Here is a 22,943-nt window from a genome sequence, read left to right as displayed (position 1 = left end):
GATTTGGATTAGTTTATCATATACGAACTCAAAGATGCACATATTGGATTAGTTTCTCGATTCATAACCGTCAACAAACATCCTTTTCAAAGGTTAAAGAACTTAGTACTTTTAGTAAAGTTTTTTTTTATGTTGTAGTAGTTATGATTTTCGTAACTACTACAACTATTGTAATTATAGTAAATATGATTACGTAGCTACTTTAACTACAACTATTGTAGTTGTAATATCTAAGAAATCTTAACAATTACAATTATGTCGCAACTACAATGATGTAGCTACTACAACATGATCCTGAATCAAGATTTAGATGAAAGTATAGACGAAAGTATGTCTGTCAAATATATGTATATGTTGGAAGTAATTATTATACCGATGAGTAGAAGAGTAGAAGAACAAACATACAAAGGAATGAGATCTCTTTTGATGATAATAAATCAAGTTAAGCGTGCTTTTTAAATTTTGCCAAAACTAAAATAGTTTTTTACATAACCTCTTAGCTAAGTTTCCTAAATATTCAAATCCCGTGTCCTTGGGGCATGATGTCGCGGTAGGGCATCCAGGTTATCACCTAGGCATTTGCAGTTCAATCCCGAGCTATGTCGTATTTACAAGAATTTTCCTCCAAATGGGGAGTGCAATCAAAGGATGTTGGGCGTCTGGCCTGGTTGTCGCGAGCGCTTCCCGATTTACCCCTAGTGGCCGGTGGAAAATTTCCGTGGAATTGGGTCGGTCATCCTCAGGGATAGTCAATGAGGCTAGCTGAGATTATATTTTTTTTTCTAAATATTCAAATCACGTACCCAACTTTCAAAATGACCAAATCATGTATCATATACTCATTTTACTTCTCATTTACACCAATCGACTGTTACAGTATAATTGATTGGTGCATTTTTTTTTAAATAAATATTTTTTAAATAAAGATATATTTTCTGTCAAAATCGACTAATGAACCTAAAGAACTTAAAATGATATGAAATAAGGTTTTATATATTCGTTTAGTTATCTTGATTATGTGCATGTTCTCAAATATCAATTTGACCCAATATATTGGAAGTAATAATTTTTTAATACGAATTAGATTTTTCAGACACATTTGTGTTCAAAAAATTACTGCTGTCAATATATTATATCAAATTGATATTTGAGCATATGGATATAATTGGGAGACCTCGATGAATACATAAGACCTGATTTTATTAAATTCCAAGCTCTCTAAATCTATCAGTCAATTTCAGTCAAAATCGGTTGATGGATCTAAAGAGTTTGGAATTATATGAAACTAACTCTTATGTGTTCGTCTAGTTCTTTTGATTGTATTCATGCTTTTAACTATAAATTTGATCGAATATATTAAGAATAATAATTTTCAAGGTGAATTAGATTTGACACAATAATGAATTTTTAAATATTATTAGGTTTTTTTAAAAAAATATATTTTTTAAAAAAAGTTTATACCAATTGACTGCTACCGATTATATAGATAAGAGGAGGTTAAATGGACATAGGGCTCTGATTAGATCATTTTAAAAGTTGAGTACCTCATTTAGATATCGAAAAAACTAAGCATGTGATCAAAAGAAAATGTATACAATTCGAGTGGACGCCCCTGCCCCCAATAAGGAGCGCGGATCTTTGGTCCGTGATTTGTGAATTAGAAGATGGTCCATTTAATGAATTAATTTATTTTAATAGACTTTATTATATTATTACGTAAATAAATAAGGTCCATCGTAATTTAATAATCATGATCAATGGACTATTTTTTAAGTAATTTCTGTTCGAATAAAGTTCCTATGATTTTCTTGAGTCTATCTACACAAGGTGTTACTAAGTTGAACTAATATATCGACCCAAAAGAAAACACCTAGGTAGGATTAGTACATTTTATGTTCGTAGATGTATATGATCAACTCAAAGGAAAGTTACTTTTGTGTCAGATATATATGTTAGTGTAATTAGTACAAATAGTCAAATCTAAGTTTTGATGAATGATAAATAAATTAAAGTTAGGTGTGGTGTAATCTAACATTGTTACCAAGTGTGAAGGACTTGACGAGTTTAAAGGACCTAATATCAGGCAGAAATTTAGATAGGTATGTTGGACCTAATAGTTGGTGGGAAAGTTCAGATAGATCAAGGGATGATTCGATATCTATCAGATAGTCTAGTAAGATTCACGAGACTTGACAATTGGTCGAAGCCTAATTAAGTTTGCGAACATAATAATTAATAGGAAAACTTGATTCCTTTCTACTACGTCTTTTGATGACACTAAAGATAAGAGTGACTGTTTAATCAAGTTTTTTATCTATTATACTTCCATCTTCCCATGTTTATGATATAATTAATTTTCGATTAAATTTATTATTTATCCCTGTTGATTTCTTCATTTATTCTTAAAATAATCTAGTTAAGAAAAACAATTAACTCTACCCATGCACCATATTTCGAAATCTATTCACTTCTCATGCCATTGTTTGGCCATTATTGTTCAACGAAAAGCATTTTAAATAAATAAATATATAATCAATTACGAAGAAAAATAAAAAAAAAATCAAGAAGTGAAAATCAAAAGTGCACGTCCTCATGACAAATTTAACTTTTTTTAAAAAAATTTCTTTGTCATTTTTATCTTTTCTCTTTCCTCCTATGCATGGAACATCTCTTCTCTTTCCTCTCTTCTTTTTTCGTTCCTCTCTTTTGCACACCTATTCTTTTAAAGATATTTTAACACCCCCAAGAAAGCCAAAATAAATAATGGATAACATATTTGAACTCCTTGTAACCCAAAAATCCACAGGAACTGAAATGAGTGCAATCAGACCTCTCTAGGTCCATCAGTGGATTTCGACCAAAATCCACTGATGAAACTAGAAAGTTCTGATTGCACCTATTTCAGTTCTTGTGAATTTCTGAGGTTGCAAAAAGTTCATATGATATTCATTGTTTATTTTAACTTATCGAGGGTATAAAAATATAATAAGGAAGAATTACAAAAAATCTCTACATTGGGCCTGATATGTACCATATCAGGCCCAACGTGGAGAATGTTGACTATTCTTTCTTATTTCATTTTAATATCTCTACGAAGCCAAAATAAAAAAAATGGATAACATATTTAAACTCCTTGTAACCTTAGAAATCCACAAGAACTGAAATAGATGCAATCGGAGCTCTCTAGGTATATTAGTCAGTTTCAACCCAAGGAGTTTAAATATGCTATCAATTATTTATTTTGGCTTTACAGAGGTGTTAAAATGTAATAAGGAAGAATCTTCAAAATTCTCCATGTTGGGCTTGATATAGAATCACATTTGGCTTAACATGGAGATTTTTGGTGATTCTTTCTTATTATATTTTAACACCCTCGAGAAGTTGAAATAAACAATGGATAATACCGTTTAACTCCTTGCAACCCTAGAAATCCATAGGAACTTAAATGGGTGCAATCGGAGTTCTCTAGGTCTATCAATGTATTTTAGTTAAAATCTACTAATAGATCTAGAGAGCTCCGATCGCATCCCCTATAGATTTCTGAGGTTGGAAGGAGTTCAAATATGCTACCGATTATTTATTTTGACTTCTCGGGGTATTAAAATATAATAAGAAAAAATTGCTAAAATTCTCCATGGTTATTTGGCCCAATGTGGAGAATTTTGACGATTCTTTCTTTTTACATTTTAATACTCCCGAGAAGTCTAAATAAACAATATATAGTATATTTGAACTCCTTGCAATTCTAAAATTCACAAGAACTAAAATGAGTGTAATTGGAGCTCTCTAGGTTTATTAGTGGATTTTGACCAAAACCTACTGATAAACCTATAGAGCTCTGATTATATTCATTTCAGTTCCTGTGAATTTCTGGAATTGCAAGAAGTTAAACATGCTTCTCAGGAGGCGTTTAAAGTTTATGTTATCATGCATGTATTCATAGGAAGAGCACTAAAAAAGAGGAAAAAAAAAAGATATTATATACATAGGAGGAAAGAGGAGAGAGAAGAATGATAAAGAAAATAAAAAAATAGTTAAATTTGTCAGAAGAGTATCATATTCGGTTTTAAACGCCAAGTTTCTTAATAAATCATTATAAAATATTTAAACAGTAATTTATCAAAAAGGCATCTTTAGACTATGTAATATTCAAATCATTTAGCTAAGTTTTCAAAAGGCATCTTTAAACTTAGCATACATCCTGTCACATTATTCTTTTTCTTATACTGTTTTCTTATCTCAATTATACTGTTTTCTTATCTTAATTATGACTATGTAATAGCTACGCAACTCACTATCACATATTTATAATAGTTATAAAATCTATAATATTATAGTAGTGTCGGTATTAAAACAAGCTTTCAAAAATTATAATTTTTTATTCATATATTAAAATTCGATATTTTTTAAATCAAAATCCATTCAGATATTTATATTTATTGTCGGATGAAATAGGTAACCGATCAAATTTTAGATCCCAAAAATATTATTTAAAGCCTTTTCATAGGCTTCAAATATTTTTTTATTATTTTTTGATAATTTTAGTTTATCCTAAATGAACTCAAAGATGCACACAATGAATTAGTTTATCAACCCAGATTTGGATTAGTTTATCATATACGAACTCAAAGATGTACATATTGGATTAGTTTCTCGATTCGCAATCGTCTTAAATTCAACAAACATTCTTTTCAAAGGTTACAAAAGAACTTAGTGCTTTTAGTAAAAATTTTTTATGTTGTAGTAGTTATGATTTTCGCAACTGCTACAACTATTATAATTATAGTAAATATGATTACGTAGCTACTTTAACTACAACTATTGTAGTTGTAATATCTACAAAATCGTAACTATTACAATTATACAACAACTACAATGATGTAGCTACTACAACATGATCCTAAATCAAGATTTAGATGAAAGTATAGACGAGAGTGTGCCTATCAAATGTATGTATATGTAAGAAGTAATTATTATACCGATGAGTAGAAGAGTAGAAGAACAAACATACAAAGGAATGAGATCTCTTTTGATGATAATAAATCAAGTTAAGCATGCTTTTTTAAGTTTTGCCAAAAAGAAAATAGTTTTTTTACATAACCATTTAGCTAAGTTTCCTAAATATTCAAATCACATACCCAACTTCTAAAATGACCAAATCGTGTATCATATACTCATTTTACTCCTCATTTACACCAATCGACTGTTACAGTATAATAATTGACTGGTGCATTTCTTTTAAATAAACATATATTTTCTGTCAAAATTGACTGATGAACCTAAAGAACTTAGAATGATATGAAATAAGGTTTTATATATTCGTTTAGTTATCTTGATTATGTTCATATTCTCAAATATCAATTTGACCCAATATATTGGAAGCAATAATTTTTTAATGCGAATTAGATTTTTCGGATATATTTGTGTTCAAAAAATTACTGCCCTTATGGATATTTGAGTATATGGATATAATTAGGAGACCTCGATGAATACATAAGATATGATTTTATTCAATTCCGAACTCTCTAAATCTATCAGCCAAAATCGGTTGATGAATCTAAAGAGTTTAGAATTGTATGAAACCAGCTCTTATGTGTTCGTCTAGTTCTTTTGATTATATTCATACTCTTAACTATAAATTTGATCAAATATATTAAGAATAGTAATTTTTAAGATGAATTAGATTTGACACAATAATGAATTTTTAAATATGATTAGGTTTTTTAAAAATATATATTTTTTAAAAAAAAATTATACCAATTGACTGCTACTGAATTGTATAGATAAGAGGGGGTTAAATGGACATAGGGTCCTGATTAGATCATTTTAAAAGTTGAGTACCTCATTTAGATATCGAAAAAATTAAGCACGTGATAAAAAAAAATCTATACAATTCGAGTGGTCGCTCCATCCCTAATAAGGAGCACGGATCTTTGGTCCGTATGTTATGAATTAGAGGATGATCTATTTTATAAATTGATTTATTTAAATAGATCTTATTACCTAAATAAATAGGTCCATCATAATTTAATAATCATGATAAATAAATTATTTTTTAATTCATAAATTGTGGATAAAAAATCCCGTCTGTCCAATAATAAGGTAACGGTCACGGCCCCTCCAGGGCCCACACGTGTGTGGTCCCAGTCGTTGGAGCATATCTACCACCGACCCACCCACCCACACCGACCGAACGCTTGGTGTCGCTGTCGCAAGACGCAGCGCCAGCACCGGTCGCGTGTCCAATCGAGGACAGCCGTCGATAACGACAAAGTGGGTCCCACGTAAAAGGTCGAATCCGTGTTTGGTGACTTGGATCCGACAGGCGATCTACGCATACGGTTGATTGGCGGGGTCGCTTGGATCCGACGGCATGGGCTGCACGAGGCCTCAAACTTCGAACCCACTCCTTCGTCACGTGTGCCCGCATCTCGACGCGAATGATCATCATGGCCGTCCACGTTTGCCGTTTTCACGAATCTTGACGCGCATTTACCGGACCTTCTATATCAACGTCGCCGGCGGAGAGGTGGTTGGCAGGAGCGGCTCGGTGGTTCTCGAAAGGGAGTGGCGAATTGAGGAAGGATCGAGAGATCGGAGAGAGGGAGCACGGAATCTAAGGAGCCGATCGATTTCTTCACCGCGCAGGCAGCGAACGGTTGAAATCTCCTCTAGAAACCCTAGCAGGTCGTTTCTTCGATCCTCTTTCCGTTTTTTCTGTTGGTTTGTGATCGATCGGCTTGTTCTCGACGAGGGCGGAGAAATTAGACGCCTGATCGGTTGATTCCGGTTATGTTTTAAAGGAATTGGATTGGGAGCCATGCATATTGAGGAGTTAGGGGAGGAGTGCGCGGTCGGAGGAGATGGGGAAAGGTCCATTTCAGGGACCGGTGGCGAAAGGGTTGTTTTTGTCGATGTGAAGAGGGCGGCCGTGGGTGTCGGGGCTCGGATTCTCTTTTACCCGACGCTGGTGTATAATGTTCTGCGCAATATGATCGAACCCCAGTTCCATTGGTGGGATCAAATCGACGAGGTTTGTTTTCCCGTCTATTAAATTGTAAATATTCATTTCTAGGAGGTTTCTTTGCGCATTTATAAATAGTTCCATTGTTAAAACAATATATGATCGCCAGTTGGTTGTCCAACATCTACTTCTCTTTGTATTCATATGATTTTGTAACAGACGCGTTCTATGTTTAAATGGAGTTCCTTGGGCCACTTTAATTTGATAGTTGAACCGTAAGAATCATCAAGCTGCTAGCAAAAATTATTCTGAAGATTTGACTTTTGGATAATAATTTCTACTCAAATATTATGTTTCATACCTTCTTGTGCCCGTGTTGTGATGCATTTTCAGGAAATTGTTATGAAGTTTTGACTTTTACATGATGATTTCTAGCCTCGAGTATTTGAGTAATGTTTCATGATTTCTTGTGCACTAGTTTCAATGATTTTCTTGTGTCAGTTTTTCTTTTCCGGTTGTCTTTCCATCCTTTTGGTTCCAACTGATTTAACAGAAGCACTTTGACATGCCTGTTACATGTTTTGTAGACATTTTCTGTTTCAGTTTTTACTCTTAGGCGCTGTTCCATTCCCTAGTGATGTTCCTCGCTTGAAGAAACTTGGCGTTGGTGGTGTAATTACATTGAATGAGCCGTATGAGACACTGGTGCCTAATTCCTTATATTATGTGAGCATTTTTTTTCCATCCAAACACCCTTACAATGTATTCGATTATTTTGTGTAGAAAGTTTATGATAGAATAATTAGATATTTGTTGCGTTGTGTTTTGAAATTAATTACTAATATCTTGACATCTTCTTCTGGTTGTCTTGTGTCTAGTGCTTTATTACAGCAATTAACAGCATCCAACATATGTCCGAGTGTGCAAAAACTTAGTTGTGAATTATATGAAGTCCATGGATGACCTAGACTAATTCTGCCATAAAGTTCTTTGTAGACTTTATAAATCCTAGTTTTTGAGTAAACTATATAGATGTATGTCTATATTTGTATGGACCTTCTACAAAATAGAAAATTTAGTCCAATGAACATAGCAAACTTGAATAAAGAATTGTTAGGGATTTTGTCTCATAGAATCCCAAATGGCTTCACACTTTGATTATTCCATTGTACCTTAATATGAGGTATAGTTCATTGTTCTAACCATAATACATATCGTCCTTATAAGGTTGATCTAACTACAGTGTCACTAGTTTAATTATTTAAGTTGGAAATGAGGAAAAACATCCTGAACTACCATGGCTCGTGGTACATCTATGTTTATATGCTGTATTTCCAACCATTTTCTATTTGTTCTACTTTATTCTGTTAACACATGGGATACTTCCTATGCTATCTGATTCTTCGTTTTCATCATCTATTGTCAAACCATAATGGTTAGCCATCATTGTGAATTCTAAGATTTTATTGCAATCCAGCTTTCAATTGCATTAAATCTTTATAATTGAATGCCATTCATATTATTTCAATTAGTGTAAGATGGACAATGAGTATACAAATGTCGGTTCATGCCAATTCACTATCTTGTCTAGCTCTAGCTTTCTCTTATCTTTTAAAACAACCTATAAGCTTGGCTGCCAAATTGGCTTAACTCTTCCTACTTTGTATTAGTTTGCTCTTTCTGGGCAAAGAACACAATTTGACTTTTATGAGCGACAAGTATCTCAAATTTCTGACTTTTTTTTGCCCACCCCTAGTCAATGGTAAAGAAGTTCCAATTGCTACCTTAGCAACTAGGGGTGGACAAAACTCCAATCTTACTATCAATAAAGTGATGAGCTCAAGTATTGGCCGTTTGTTATCTATTTATTTTGGTTCTTCTGAGTAGGCCCACGGGATTGAACATTTGCTGATACCGACAAGAGATTACCTCTTTGCTCCATCACTTGGAGATATATGTCTAGCTGTGGACTTTATCCATAGTAAGTACCCATCATCTTATGCTCGTTATGAACATCACTTGTTTAATTCTCTTAAAAACATCAAAACATTAATTCTGCCATCTAGTATATCTTGTCCTTGGATCATTATATATGTGATAAAAATATCATCTTTACATTTCATGGTTGGCTAATCTTCTCTTGTCATGACAAATTTTTTAAAGGAAACAGCAGCAATGGGAAAATAACATATGTTCACTGCAAAGCCGGCCGTGGGCGCAGCACAACCATCGTTCTATGCTATTTGGTATGCTTAAATCTAGCTTAAGAAGACTAATCACCTAATATTCGATGCGAGGGACATATAAGTGGAATTCTGCTTCACAGGTGCAACATAAGCAAATGACTCCAACTGCAGCATACCAATACGTCAAAACAAACAGGCCAAGAGTACATTTAGCTTCTTCACAGTGGAAGGTTAGTTTATTATTCATCATTTAATTAACAATTTTTTTGGCCCAAAAAATTTTCTTTTTCTCTTTCTGTGTATATAATTCTCGAATTCGTTGGGGAGATAATCAGTAGAAGTTACTAATTACTATGGGAATGCAGCATTTACTCAAGAACTTGCGTTGGCGCCTGGAAATTGTTTGAAAATCTATGCTTCACTATCATCATAAGCTCCATGAATAATTGAAACATGGCAAAGATTCACAATTTTTTAGTAATACTTCCTACGCAGGCTGTTCAAGACTTCTACCATCTCAGAGTGCAAAAAATGAAAAGGCTGGTCTACTCAAAACCGATGCTCCTCGTCACCGAAAAGAAGCTACCCTTTGATGAGAGCTCTTACGAGGTAGTGTCCCAGTCAGACCTTGATGGATACGACCGATACATCAAAACATGCGACGCAGGCAATACCGTATGGGCAGAGCTGAGGTTTGTGTGCAGGGTGCAAATTGCTCGGCAAGCAGCCATCGCAAGGATATCATATTTCTGGTTCAAAAGCGATGATGCGCAGGGGGGCAGCTCTCGGACGGCCATCCCCGTATGCTGAAAACTGGAAACGAACCTTGCGACTCCTGAACCAAATTTCGATTTCGGGTGCTTCTTTTATCTTAACACATGTAACGTTGTTCCAGCAGAGTGTCTGTATCGATACCGCCATCACCGAGTCATGTCTACTGTGTCGTCATGTTTTTTGCCTGGCTGGGCAAGAACCCGGCGCCAAGATGAGTCAGTTTGTTGTATGCACCATGTTGTAATGAGCCATGTCAAATGTAAATATAACTCAAAACTTGTCTGTCAAAATCGGTTTGAAATCACTCCTGGTTAATTTTTAGAAATGAGGTTAATTTTATAAAACAAAAACAAAAAAATTACACCAATTTGATCGATACATATCAAATATTTTTGTCCTAATTTTGGTTATTTGAAAATCAACCTACACAACTAATTTTCGTTAATGTATATCATTTTAAACCTTGACACAATTTAAGTTGAACATGTGGAACTTTTATGGGTTAAGAATAATCTTATTGCACGCTAATCTACTATTACAAATAAAATAACGAAAAGAAGAAGAATTAAATAAAAAAGTAAGAAAAATGAAAATAAATGAAGGGATATATGCTTAGGAAACATAGTGATGATAACAAGAAGGAACTCCACTCGAGCAAGTTAAGTAAAGATGGAATGGGTCCTACAACTACACATTTAGATGATGGTTTATCCTTTGCCCCTGAACAACTGGTTCGTTCTTCCATCGATTTGTATTATCAAAAAGATAATTTGATAATCAAATTTATAATCAATTCGATTGTAATAATGAAAATATTTTTTTTTAATTATTCAGTTTTTATAATCCAATTAATTTAGAGATAATTGATTCGATTTCATAAATAAAAATACAGATGGATAGATGGATAGTCTAATGCCACAAATAATTTAAACTCCTAAAATATAATATAATAATAGAAATACTAAATTATCCTAAAATATAATATAATAATATAAATACTTACATGTCATAGAGGTAGCTTATTTGTGAGTTCTTAAATTATACTTATTTATCGATAAATAAATAGAGTTATGATGTTCAACTCGAAGTGCATTTGTTTGTAAAAAAAAAAATTGAAATCATCACATCAACGACTCCCTTTGAGCAGTCCAATAGGTATAGAGGGGAATAAATACAAAGTGCATGGTCGGGACATTATCTCTAGGTAATGACATATCGAGGATTGAATTTTGAATTTCTCGATCATGAAATCATGTATCCTTAATTGTACTACGCCCTGAAAATACATTTGTTTGTAGTAACTGAAGTAGTACTCATGGAAATATTATCTTTTGCTTATTAATCTTAATGTCTCTTTTAGGAAGAGAATGGTTCAATCGATTCGACTAAAATCCTGGACCCACTAGATAGTTCAGATTGATTTGAAATTTAAAATCCTAGCCAGGAATTCCATCCTAGCTTTCACATTTTGCATACCTTGTAATGTAAAGAAGATTTTTTGGACCATTTTTTATAATTTAATAGATGTTCTATATGTATTAATAAAAATAAATGATTTTTATTGATAAAATAGATGGAATCATTATTCCTTAATAATACATGTAAAAAAAAAAAAAAAAAAATTCTCTAGACCATCAGAGGATCCACTTGCTTGCAATGCTGGCTGCCTACCTCTGCTAATAATAGAAAAATAAGGCGGTCCCCACCGACCCTACGCCGACACAGCGCAGCCACGCTCTCCAACAACAGTCTTCCACGTGTACTAGAGTGAGTCTTCTTTTTTCCTCTCTCCATTTAATACAGCACACGAGGTGGGCCCTTCCACTCCATTACGGCCGCACCGAACAGCCAAATCATCCAACCAAAGTGCCCCACGTGTACTCGACTAGCGTCATCTTTTCCTCCTCTCTCTCTCTTTCCCTCCTCTGCCGCTCTCTGAAAAGAAGGAAGAATCTCAGCAATGGCCTGCTTCTAAAGGTGTCTCCTTTCGCTTCAGCTTTTCTTCCAAAACGGCAAGGTATCGTTCTTCTGATCCTCCAAAACTTTCCGATCTCTGCCATTCCTCGCGTAATTTTCACGTCCACCTGCCAAAAGTTGTTTTTTTAACAAAAAAATGGCCTAAAAGGGCAACCATTTTCAGGTTCTAGCGGCGAGACCGAGCTTAGCGAGGAAGAAAGCGCATGGGGAAGCACCATGGCCATGGACTGCAGCTTCTCATGGCCTTCGCCTGCGCGTTCCTGGGGCTCCTCCTCTTCTACGTCTTCTGCTTCTACTTCCGGCGGAGGGCGGCGCCGAAAGGTCGCTCCTTGGAGGACGCCGCCTCCGGAGCGGAGGCGGAGGAGGCACTTATCAGGTTCGCCGGAGGAGAGGATCTGACGGCGCGCGACATCTTAGACGCGCCCGGGGAGGTGGTCGCCAAGTCGAGCCACGCTACCCTCTACCGGGCCGTCCTCCGGCGTGGCGACACCCCGGCGTTGCTCCGGTTCGTCCAGCCGGACTCCGCGGCGCGCACCGAGGACGTGCTGCCGGCGGTGCGGCGGCTCGGCGCCGTCCGCCGCCACCCGAATCTGGTCCCCTTGACCGCCATGTACCTCGGGCCGCGAGGAGAGAAGCTCCTTGTGCATCCTTTTTATGCCGCAGGAAATCTCGCACAGTTCATCAGAGGTACCGATCAACTCATAAACCCTAACAAAATCTGATAATCAATCCAAAATTTATCCAAATTCCATTTTTTTAACAAGTAGAGATCGAATTAAAAATGACTAAATTCTATATATTTAGAAGTTTAATTGAGTTTATCATAAGCAGAAGGTGTTTCAGAAGCTCACAGTTGGATCATCATCTTCAAACTGTCCTGTGGCATTGCCAGGGGCCTTGACCACCTGCACAATGGGCACAGTAAGCCCGTCATCCATGGCAACCTCAAGTCGAACAATGTCCTGCTCGATGTCGGTCTCCAGCCCCGGCTTTCTGATTTCAGTTTGCACACCATCATGAACACAGCCACAGCACAAGCAATGCTGGATGCATCAGCAGCCCAGGGGTACACAGCCCCTGAGCTGAGCAAGATCAGTGACTCGAGCCCTGCGACCGATATCTACAGCTTCGGGGTGGTCTTGCTCGAGATGATCACTCGAAAGGACCCCCTTGACAACAAGTTCTTGCAGAAGGATCTTCATTTGCCGTCCTCGCTTAGGATTCTGGTTCTTGAACATAAACTCTCTGATGTTTTCAGCTCCAAGCTTCAGAAGGAAAGTGTGCATCAGAATTCTACCAATGAGGAAGGTTTACTGATGCTGTTTCAACTTGCAATGGCATGTTGTTCGCCTTCGCCTAATCTCCGGCCCGACATCAAAGTGGTTATCAAGCGCCTCGAAGACATCGGTAGATGACTATTCATCAAGTAGTGAAAGCCACAGACTGAAACACTCTGAAAACAAAAACTGATAATGGTTATCAGAACTGATGTTTACCTTCTCTTGTATCTTTCAGTTCATTGTGTTAGTTTAGGAAAATCGGAGACCGATGATTGCTTGAAACTGTACTGTGGATTTGAAGCTTCCTGCATGTTTCAGAATCAGAAAACATGTCACAACAGATAAAGATATAGATCTAGATGCCTTAGAAAATATGATAACTTTACAGGAATCTCCTTATGAACAGCATGTGCTGGAGATCTGCATTATTAAGAACAGTCATGTGATTTGGTTTTGTTCTTTTGTGCTTAAAAGTAAATGAAATAAAAAGTCACAAGAAGTCAATCCATTAATTGTAATCTCACAAAACACTGTAACAGATGATCATTGAGATAACAAATCCTTTTAGCACTCAATTTTCACAAGATATAAATTCACCATGAATAAATGGGCACATAAAGTTGGTAAGATAATAGTTATTTACAGATGAGACTAGGTAAATGATCAGTTTTTGAAACAAGAGATTTCCTAGGAGGAAGTTTTAAGAGTTCCAAACAACAATCTTGCTATATATACAACAAAATCTATGGGAATCATTGGAGTTGCTGGCCTTTTGAGTTAGCACTTTGACAGTTTCATTAGCATTTCATTTTCGGTCTAAGTATCGTCACTCTTTGTTTCTCTTTTCTTGAAGAGATTCTTGTAACTTAGTCCCAGCCCCACTCTTGGAAAGAATAAGGTTCTTCATCTCTTGGTACGTCTGGAGTTCCTCCAGAGCATCACTTGTTTTCCTAGACAAGACGGAACTGCTCGTGCTAATTTCTCCATTTAGGTCAGAAGACTGCGATGAACAGCTCTGATCTTGGCGAAGAGGAGGCGCGGTCTTTAACATGTGGACAAGATTTCCAACAGCTGCCTGTTGTGATTTATGAGAGGAAGAATACTCTGCATCCTTGACATCAGGGCTCCTGTTGATTAAATAGTCATTTTATGTGTATTAGATCAAATAGACAATGTGGGTAAGGAATTTTAAACAGAACAGGAACTTGCGGTTGGATAATTGGAGATAGCACTGAAGCAAACCTAAAAAAGGGTTCACTTCTTTAACAAGACACAAAACAACCAGGTTTGATAATTTTGTCTCAACGAGAGGTTGATTGATATATATATAATATAAGACAAACAAAGTACTTAACATTTAACTATAATTGATTATATATTGTTTTCAATAAAGTTTAAGCATGGCTTTGTTAATCACAAACAGCTTGAATTTGTGCTTGTGATGACTCAAACTGCCTTGCAAACAATCCCCTTGCAACTAAAAAAAGAAGAAAATTTTTCACTCAATTAAGGCTTCCAATCGCATCTACTTGACATGTTAAGATAATATAATGGATTAAATACATGACCAACTAGAAATCTCTCCCCAAACCCAATCCAACAACAAAACTAACTATTGCATAGTTGCATCAGTTTCCACTCGGAACCAGGAGCATACCGATATCCACTGAGGGTGGCAACAGATTCATTGCTCCAGTGGTCATTATGGTTATCCAAATAGCTAGGCCCAATACAAACTCATAATTGATGTAATAATAATCGTCAAAATTATAACTAGAAAGAATAACACCATCAAAACCATTAGGTTTAATTTTTATGAAACTTAACAAACCAAATTAAGCAATACTCAAATCAAAACCTACTAAATGATTTGGGTGTGCTGAGTTATAACTGCCTTGCAGCCGAACGGCCAGAAATAGTCCATGCAGATGGTCCAAGTGGGGATTCTATGGCTTCTTTTATCATTGTTGTTGTAATAAATATCTATGGTTATATGTACAAACACACACATATAACATATGATCAACAGCATATATACTTATATACCTTAAATCTGCCTGGACAACAAGTTCACCAATCTGCTACGAGTGTTTGTTTGATTCGTAAAGTGACACTAGTGACACTAATTAGAGCATTGCAATCTAACACGTGATGACTAATTACGATGGCATGTACAGATACTCGTCATTTGCCTTGTATGTTTATAAAACTTAGCTCCCTAATCCCTGCAGGATGTTAAAGGTTCTCTTGCATAGCCTACTCTCACTGCTCTGTGATTCATCCCCATCAATAGTAGGGTTGCAGAGTAAGTACTGAAATCTAGTACTCTTAATTATGTGAGAGCATCTACGTGTAATGCCCATGATGTTAATGCGCTAATGAGTAGCAATTCTGTATTCAGTGATATTCATGTCCTCGCTTCTGAAATTATGCTAAATGTCGCTACAGGCAGAATTGCTGGTCTAAAATATCCTAATACATAAAGGAACAAGCCTGCTATGTCAAAATGGATAAGCTAATGAAAAGAAGTGAAATTTGAATAATTTTTTCTTCACTGGAAGCTCCATACTTCAACTACATTCCATCAAAATACGGGCTCCTCATGTAATTCAAAGTTAAAACTAAGCAAATAAATAATTGTCAAGTAGAAATTTAACTAGAGAAGAAGAGTGAAAAAAATTGAATACAGTGAGGCATATTTCCTAACAGCACCACAGACAAGCACGTCAATTTGTCTAAATTCCTAAATCTTCTGGCATAAATAGGATCCTAGACTAAGTATAGAATAACTTAATAAATTCATGGATACTTCGATGAAAACAACACAATAAGTATATCAAAACTCATCTCTTGTTGCTTCTTGAAGCCAAACTTCATGATCTAGATCTGATTAAAAATTACAGGCCATAGTAGTGATTTTCTCTATGATGCACAATCAAATAGTAGCACAAAAAAACTCATAAGCGCAAATTGTAGAAAAAGTACTCATGAATCACATCAATCTAACAGGAAATCCTTGTTTCCTTGGTTTTTGGTTAGTCTTTAAAAATAGCATTGAACTCAGAATAAGAAAGAGTAGACCAATTTCTTGAATTTTACATTTAGAAATGGAAGAATTGTTCTCAATCAATTCTAGTTTCAGTTTTTGAATCTCTTGACAAAATCTTTCTGGGCAATCAAAAATCAAAACCACTTCTCAGCACAGTAAGTAATTTGTTATTTTTAAAATATGCTATTCTGCTAATGAAAAATCATCCATATTGCAATCAATTAAATCTGGTAATGGGTTATCCATCTACCTTGCGACACACTGTTTGAACCTCAAAGTTTAGGTTCAGGCAGTAGATAGCATATTAAACCAATCAGATGCTAAATCCAATACAAGTCAACTGTCTGGTTATCACTTAAGCATAGTAAGAGAAACGTAAGATAAGAGGGAAACTCTTCAATGAAGAAATAAAGCAAATTTGAAGGAAAAAAATAAGAGAACACTGAGATTTAGACTGTATCCTCTAAAGTATCATGGATAAAACTTGAATTCAATCAAGAAATAAAGCAAATTTGAAGCAAAAAAATTAAGAGGACACTGAGATTGAGACTGTATCCTCTAAAGTATCGTGGATAAAACTTGAATAATAGTTGAAGTGCTTGAGCCTTGATTTTTAAGACAAAATTTACATTTTAATTTTTAAATTTCATAAGTTTAATTCTGATTTTTTATTATTTAAAGGCACACTCATAGGAAGAACCCAACTTTAATTTGAATAGGTGCATTAAAGAGACACTATAAAATAAGAGCCAACCTATTACTCTATGTAATAAAAGAATCACCAGAATGAAGTGCTCTAGCAACCTTCCCCTATCTCTTTTCCTCCTATTTGATAATTTTTAGTGTATGTATATACATTGAAATGGCCTAAACACATCTCTATACTGCATGGCAAGAGTGGCCCCACCGGTTATATTCTTGAGGTTGAGAATTTTAACCTGTATGAGGATCAAAACATCGTTGTAGAATAATTAGCTTGGTTTGCATATACATTCATTTTCTCTCTTTTATTTATATGCTTGATTTGAATTATCACGTTGATTTAGTTTATACAGTGTAAGATGATATCTCTTGATCAGAATAGGCCAAATGCATACTTTATTCCCAATAACTTAAACAATCAATGTATTTACAATTAAACAGTTCCAACAGATAGGTAAAAAAGGTGAACAATAAGATTCATAAACTAGTCTCCATCTCAGACAACTCAAATAGGCATAAACATAACATCTCATAATCAAAATAATCACCTCGTATGGGAATCTGATGTGTCAACATCATCCACAGCAAATGGGTAAGAGAAATCTGTATCGTCAAGATCATCCTGGATTGAGAAACGACTGGAGCTTCTTGAAAAGGCATACCTAGGTGAACCACCAGAAGACAAAGCAGAGAATCTTCCAGAATCATCCCGACCATCCTTGAGACCCTAAAGGAGATAAGGGAAACAAACAAGTTTATTAGTCGAACCTTGCACCTTATTAGCATGGTTATTTCTAGACTGAACATATAAGATTACAGAGTAGATGAAGAATGTGCATAAAAATCTTCAGGGTGAAACAATTTCTAAATTTTCTATCAAATTTAATAATTATGAATTCATCATTCTGGTGCAATACTAAAATGAAAAACATAAATGCTAACAAGAAGACATTTTAGTTAAATAATATAAATGAAGGTTTGTTAGCTTTCAATTGAAATGAAGAAGCTGGGTAAGAGTGAATTTATTAAGAGGCATTTTAGATACACTAGGACCCCACTGTTCTCGGCTTGTAATTTTAGTCTATCATATATCTCAAATGTTCTTATATTTGATAATAAATCCATGAGTACTTTGAAACCTACACTGAATTGCCTATAATGTTCACAATACCCACAAATGATAGTTTTAACAGAAAGATTAGCCAAAGTTTGCTATCAACATTGATCCTACCTCTTAATATATTGACTGCTGAGATTGTGAGGATTATTTCCACCAGGTTCCCTAGGGTTTGTGAGGAATAATTCTGCATAATCTCAACATTTTGTGACAAGTGGTTAGCCAATGAACTTTAATATCGAGGCGGCTAACTAGCAATTGGGATGTATGCCTAAAATATACATGTTCTTAACAATCCTTCTCAAAGAAGAATTCTACATATGTTGATGATCTTGTTTGAAATTACATCACCATAGTATTTGTTTTGTATAAATAAATGAGCACATGCTCTACCATCTGAAATTTGGCTATTAAAACAACGTAAAACTGTCTATATATGTCCCTTTTAGCACCGGAGGTCTCTGACCTATGACATTTTGTGGTAGAACAAATTAATACAAAAGAAGATCATTTGCATATCATTTCCATACCAAATCCTTTCCCCAAAAGTTAAGTGCTAACTAATATGTTCTAATAACCTTTCACTCCCATAGTACCAATATATTCCTCGTAATATTTTCTCTTGTTTCCATGAATTGCATATTGTTTCCAATGCTTCAAAGGTGATATTCATCTTATTTAACATTCTCAAACAAAGTGCATGTGAAATTTTGGCAATGGAACTTTAAATTTTCATGAATCCCAAGTAAATATAGGGATCCAGGAAAAAGGGTTGTTGTGGTAGGCAGAAAAACAAAATGGGCAGCATGTGCACTTCATAGAGATATATCATAGTGTACGATAGTTAAGCAAGCAGTGAAGGAAACAGGATAGTTCTCATGCTACATTATGTTCCTATATCAAACACAAAAAGCAGTCAAGAGCCCCTACAATGATTTTAAGTATTTTAAACGTCTACATCTGTATGCTAATGAATGAGAAGAATTGATAAAGCCAAGCATCTAGGATCAAACTAAAGAAATAATCTTTTCATACATGAACGTGTCACAAGATAGTAGGCAAAAACGCAAACCTTATATGCAGTGTGCATATGCAAGTTTAAGTAGATATCGCCTCCACTCAAACCTTCTGACTTTCTGAAAGATCTGCTCTTGGAAGGAGACTCCTGGCTTGAAGGATCAGGCCTTGTACTTCTAGGAGATAGTGGTGGTAAAAGGCTCTTGAAAGGATCCGAAAGGTTTGGACTGCGGTGCGTCTGGTTCTTCCCCGTCTCTAACACAGGTATGCTCATTGGTGCCGTCTCCATGTGTAACCTGGATCGAAGGGAATGGCTACCCAGTGTCGGAGGCGAAGAGGACGTCGAAGTAGAGAACGGCGGGGAGAGCCGAAAATCATCAAAATTTAAATTTCCTTTCCTATCGCTCAGCGACCGCTGGTTAGGCCCCAGACGGCCATAATGCTCAGGAGGCGAGGATGCTAACTTGCAAACACGATCCTGCGGCGAACTGAGCGGGTGATGCGCCATGGGCGCAACATTCCAGCTGTGCGGGCGATTGAATTGAGGAGCTGCCGCGGCCGATGGCCGGAAGTCCTTGGGTGGATTCTGAGATGTGGTCGGGCGAGATGTCCAATTAGGCAGCGAAGAAGGGAAAGGCCTACTGCGCTCAGCCGCAGGGCTACCGATGTAATTGGTTATGATCATCGGCGCAATCGGGGAGGAGATTTCGAGGTGGAAAGCAGCGAGGCTTGGGCGGTACTGCACCGAAACGACTAACTGGCCGAATAGGGTCTCCACTGGGGCGAAGCTGTATTTCTTCAAATCCGCCTCTTCCGCCCTAGAAAACGGCGCCGCGAATGAGGAAGCCCGGTAGCCAAGCTCGTAGTTGTAAGACTGGGCAGAGGAGCAAAGCATCCGGAAGATCCGGTGAGACGGGAGGATCCGGAGCAGCGAATGGAGAGATCTGAGTAGAATCGCTGATTTCTTGTAGGTCCTGGATTGGAGGGAGCCAACATCATGGGGGTGGTGCGAAGTGGCGGGCCAGGGGACGCACTGGGCGGTCCACCGCTCCACGACAGCCTCTCCGGCTTCGGATTCGGCTGCGTCGCGGCGCGGGGTGAGGAGGATGTCGATAACCAATGGATCCATGAAGGCGCCATGGTGCGCGATCGGGGCCGGGAGGTCACCGAGGTCGAGGTGGAACCAGCGGTCGCGCTTTCCGGAGGAGGGGCGTGGTGCCGGGCGGATGTGGGGGATGCGCGAGGCCAGCACCACGTGGAGAGTCTTGTGGAGGAAGTGGATGATGATCTGCTCCGTGCGATCGGTATCGGAGGGGGACGCCATGGTTACGGGATCAGATCTCGGCCGGCGTAGAGCAGGTCGGCCGCGGGAAGCAGCTGCCGGAGAAGGTCATCAGGAAGAGGAAGACGGAGACCAAGGCACGAACCGAGACGCGATTAGGTCGATTTAATCGAATAATTTTTGGATTTATTTTTTAAATTCTATTAAAATAAAGAGATAAACATTTCACTTTGGCACTTTTTCAAATAGACCATCGGGATTTTAAAATATCAGATATGCTCCAAACAACTCCTAAACTTTTTACAATTACCAAAATACCCTCCAGAATTTAGATTTTGAAATGTATAGAACCATTTATTTAGATAGTTTCAGAGACTTAAAAGGGCACTAGGGGTTGCATTCTTGTTCCGAACCAAAGCAACAAAGTCAAGCCTCTTCATCGGACAATGTATTGATTCACATGGTGATAAAAAGGTGAAATTTATTGATTTTTAAAAGGTAAATTTATTGATTTTTGAAATAGTGATTAGTATATATATAAGGGAGATATTTATTTTGATTTTATTGAGATTCAAATTTTAGATTTCATGATGACAATATCTTATGTACTAACCATTAAACCGATCAAAGGAGACCAATATATTACTTCACATGAACTTAGAAGATGTATCAATATGTCCCACCAAGAGAATTTATTTGATGCTTAAATTATATCCAAGTCTATTAGATCGAATATATTGTCAGGCTTAATACGATTGTATTCGTGTTCTTATGCCTTCTCATTTTAATCTCCTCACTTGTTATCACAAGTTCGTAACCCCATGATCTTGTTAGCACAAGCGAGTCATGCACTAGTAGTAATTCAAACACTACATGCGTTTGATATGCCTTACGAGAGATCGAACTCTTGTTATATGTGTTAACCGCCTTCCCTCCTATCGTTGCGTTGTGTCAGAGGGGTCAAAATAACTCCCCTTTTTTCCTTTAAAAAAAAAATGATTATCAGGTTGGGTAACGTCGAGCCTGGGATGATCGAGCCGATATCACGAAAATTTTCCATCAGTTATCAGAATAAATTGAGAAGCGCTCGCAACGGACTCGGTTCACCGAGGAGTCCAGAATCAGTTGTGTTCCTTTAGAACACATATATGAAGGTTGTAAGGTCAAATAAATTAGTTTTAGTTTCCTACCCGAATCCACTCCGGTCTAGCCGTCTAGCTAGCAGAATCGATATTCCTTCCTTTGAAATTTTCTTAATTTTCCAAAAAATTACGAAATAATTGAATCTGAATAACAGAAGATTTATGCATTAACAAATAGCAGATCAAAGATGACCAATGATTTTAGATTTCTTAATATTTAGCTAATTAGTTTTTTTTTAAAAAAAACGTAATTCATGATCAAACTCTTCCAGATCTATTACAGATATCAAGATGAAAAGAAGAAAAGAAAAAGAAATTAAAGAAGCCAACAACATTAAAACTAGTCGCCGGCTTTACTTCCAAATGGGCACAATGAACTGGAAGTGGTGGTGGTGGCGGCGGAGTGCGGCGAGGTCTCGCTCGATCTCGTGCCGGACATGGCAGAAGTGTTCGACGGTGCAGGGGATGAGGACGGCGCCGGAGTGGTGGAAGCCGTACTCTGCCGCGGCCTCCTCCAGGAGCTCCGCGAACAGAGGGTGGCTCAGGTGCTTCACCGGCACCGCGAACCGCCGCTGCTCCTCCCCCACCTTCACCGTCACCGTGCCTTTCGCCGGCGCCGTTTCCCTCTGCATCTTGGTTGGATTAATTGATTCTTCGCCGAGATGTGGCAAAAGGTGAAATCGTTCGTCCCAGCGCCCCCGCCGCACCTGACCCAAGGCCATCAGCATTCTTCGCCGAGATGAAACTGGATGCGGTTGGCTATTTATAGACGGAAAAAAAAAACAGAGTCAAATCCGAACCAAATTAATCTTCGGGTTAATTGAATCATAATTACTTGATTAATCATTATTAAGTGCTGTGGGACCCAGACGGGTTTAATTTTGACTCGGTGGTTTAGAATTTAGAAGATTGGATCGACGTTCCGGTCACCGGGCGCGGGATCTTCTTAGGTTGACTCGGCCACGCGTACGTTACTGATGTAATGCGGGCGTTCTTGCACCAGGGTTGACATATACGTGGATACTTCCTATTAATTGGAGAATAAGACGGGAGTAGGGAAACGTGGACGGTGTGCAGTCAATTCAGATTATCCGATCCTTTATCTTTATCCTCATTTTTTTTTCTATATATATATTTTTAAAAAAAAGATGATGTATAAAATAATTACAAGTAAATCGTAATCATAATTTAATCATAATTAATTATGATTCTTTTTTAAATTTATTTTTTTAGTTAAATTATAATTTAAATTAGGATGGACAATCTAAGATTGTCCGGAGACTACTGATAGTGGGTATTAAATGAGGGACAGCCTCCAATCACCTCCAACAACCTACCTTAACTTAAATTATAACATGTATGGAAAGACGAATTTAAGGAGAAATCATAACCAATTATAATTGAATCGTTAGAAATTAATTACATTATGGACCATCTCCTTATTAAAAAAAAA

General features: G+C 36.7%; 4 protein-coding genes across 5 annotated transcripts; 2 read left to right on the top strand and 2 right to left on the bottom strand.

The window, feature by feature from the left end:
* The first annotated feature begins 6,516 nt into the window (after positions 1–6,516).
* On the top strand, positions 6,517–10,228 carry LOC122005923 (phosphatidylglycerophosphate phosphatase PTPMT1-like). Of its 2 annotated transcripts, none has more exons than XM_042561171.1 (7): positions 6,517–6,687; positions 6,804–7,033; positions 7,568–7,690; positions 8,852–8,945; positions 9,128–9,210; positions 9,291–9,380; positions 9,629–9,675. In XM_042561171.1, the coding sequence occupies exons 2-7, from the start codon at positions 6,821–6,823 to the stop codon at positions 9,629–9,631; spliced, it is 606 nt and encodes a 201-aa protein (XP_042417105.1). In that variant the 5' UTR covers positions 6,517–6,687; positions 6,804–6,820; the 3' UTR covers positions 9,632–9,675. The 2 variants fall into 2 exon arrangements, with proteins under 2 accessions (XP_042417105.1, XP_042417104.1); XM_042561170.1 differs by having other exon boundaries at positions 6,518–6,687; positions 9,646–10,228.
* A 1,876-nt stretch (positions 10,229–12,104) lies between these two features.
* On the top strand, positions 12,105–13,635 carry LOC122005921 (putative kinase-like protein TMKL1). The gene is made up of 2 exons (XM_042561169.1): positions 12,105–12,588; positions 12,733–13,635. Exons 1-2 carry the CDS (start codon positions 12,105–12,107, stop codon positions 13,314–13,316), a joined length of 1,068 nt encoding a protein of 355 aa, XP_042417103.1. The 3' UTR covers positions 13,317–13,635.
* Positions 13,636–13,727: 92 nt separating this feature from the next.
* LOC122005920 (autophagy-related protein 13a-like) lies at positions 13,728–20,511 on the bottom strand. The gene is made up of 3 exons (XM_042561168.1): positions 19,122–20,511; positions 17,481–17,659; positions 13,728–14,308 (listed from the first exon to the last, which is right to left on the bottom strand). Exons 1-3 carry the CDS (start codon positions 20,388–20,390, stop codon positions 14,008–14,010), a joined length of 1,749 nt encoding a protein of 582 aa, XP_042417102.1. The 5' UTR covers positions 20,391–20,511; the 3' UTR covers positions 13,728–14,007.
* A 1,260-nt stretch (positions 20,512–21,771) lies between these two features.
* On the bottom strand, positions 21,772–22,225 carry LOC122003793 (auxin-induced protein 15A-like). The gene has a single exon (XM_042558809.1). The coding sequence runs from the start codon at positions 22,216–22,218 to the stop codon at positions 21,844–21,846; it is 375 nt and encodes a 124-aa protein (XP_042414743.1). The 5' UTR covers positions 22,219–22,225; the 3' UTR covers positions 21,772–21,843.
* Between the last annotated feature and the right edge of the window lie 718 nt (positions 22,226–22,943).

The sequence above is a fragment of the Zingiber officinale genome, chromosome 7B (assembly GCF_018446385.1).
Source record: "Zingiber officinale cultivar Zhangliang chromosome 7B, Zo_v1.1, whole genome shotgun sequence".
Lineage (NCBI taxonomy): Eukaryota > Viridiplantae > Streptophyta > Magnoliopsida > Zingiberales > Zingiberaceae > Zingiber > Zingiber officinale.
Note: the sequence above shows the minus strand (reverse complement) of the source record. Positions and strands in the feature narration are given on the sequence as shown.

Bases quoted from the DNA above. Each gene is read 5' to 3' on its own strand.
- LOC122005923 (XM_042561170.1), top strand. From the start codon at position 6,821: ATGCATATTGAGGAGTTAGGGGAGGAGTGCGCGGTCGGAGGAGATGGG. The intron at 7,034-7,567 runs GTTTGTTTTCCC...TTTCTGTTTCAG, and splicing joins GGTGGGATCAAATCGACGAG to TTTTTACTCTTAGGCGCTGT. The intron at 9,381-9,645 runs GTTAGTTTATTA...CTTCCTACGCAG, and splicing joins TAGCTTCTTCACAGTGGAAG to GCTGTTCAAGACTTCTACCA.
- LOC122005921 (XM_042561169.1), top strand. From the start codon at position 12,105: ATGGGGAAGCACCATGGCCATGGACTGCAGCTTCTCATGGCCTTCGCC. The intron at 12,589-12,732 runs GTACCGATCAAC...TATCATAAGCAG, and splicing joins TCTCGCACAGTTCATCAGAG to AAGGTGTTTCAGAAGCTCAC.
- LOC122005920 (XM_042561168.1), bottom strand. From the start codon at position 20,390: ATGGCGTCCCCCTCCGATACCGATCGCACGGAGCAGATCATCATCCAC. The intron at 17,660-19,121 runs GTTTGCGTTTTT...TATCTCCTTTAG, and splicing joins ATATGCACACTGCATATAAG to GGTCTCAAGGATGGTCGGGA. The intron at 14,309-17,480 runs GTGATTATTTTG...TTTAATCAACAG, and splicing joins ACATCAGATTCCCATACGAG to GAGCCCTGATGTCAAGGATG.
- LOC122003793 (XM_042558809.1), bottom strand. From the start codon at position 22,218: ATGCTGATGGCCTTGGGTCAGGTGCGGCGGGGGCGCTGGGACGAACGA.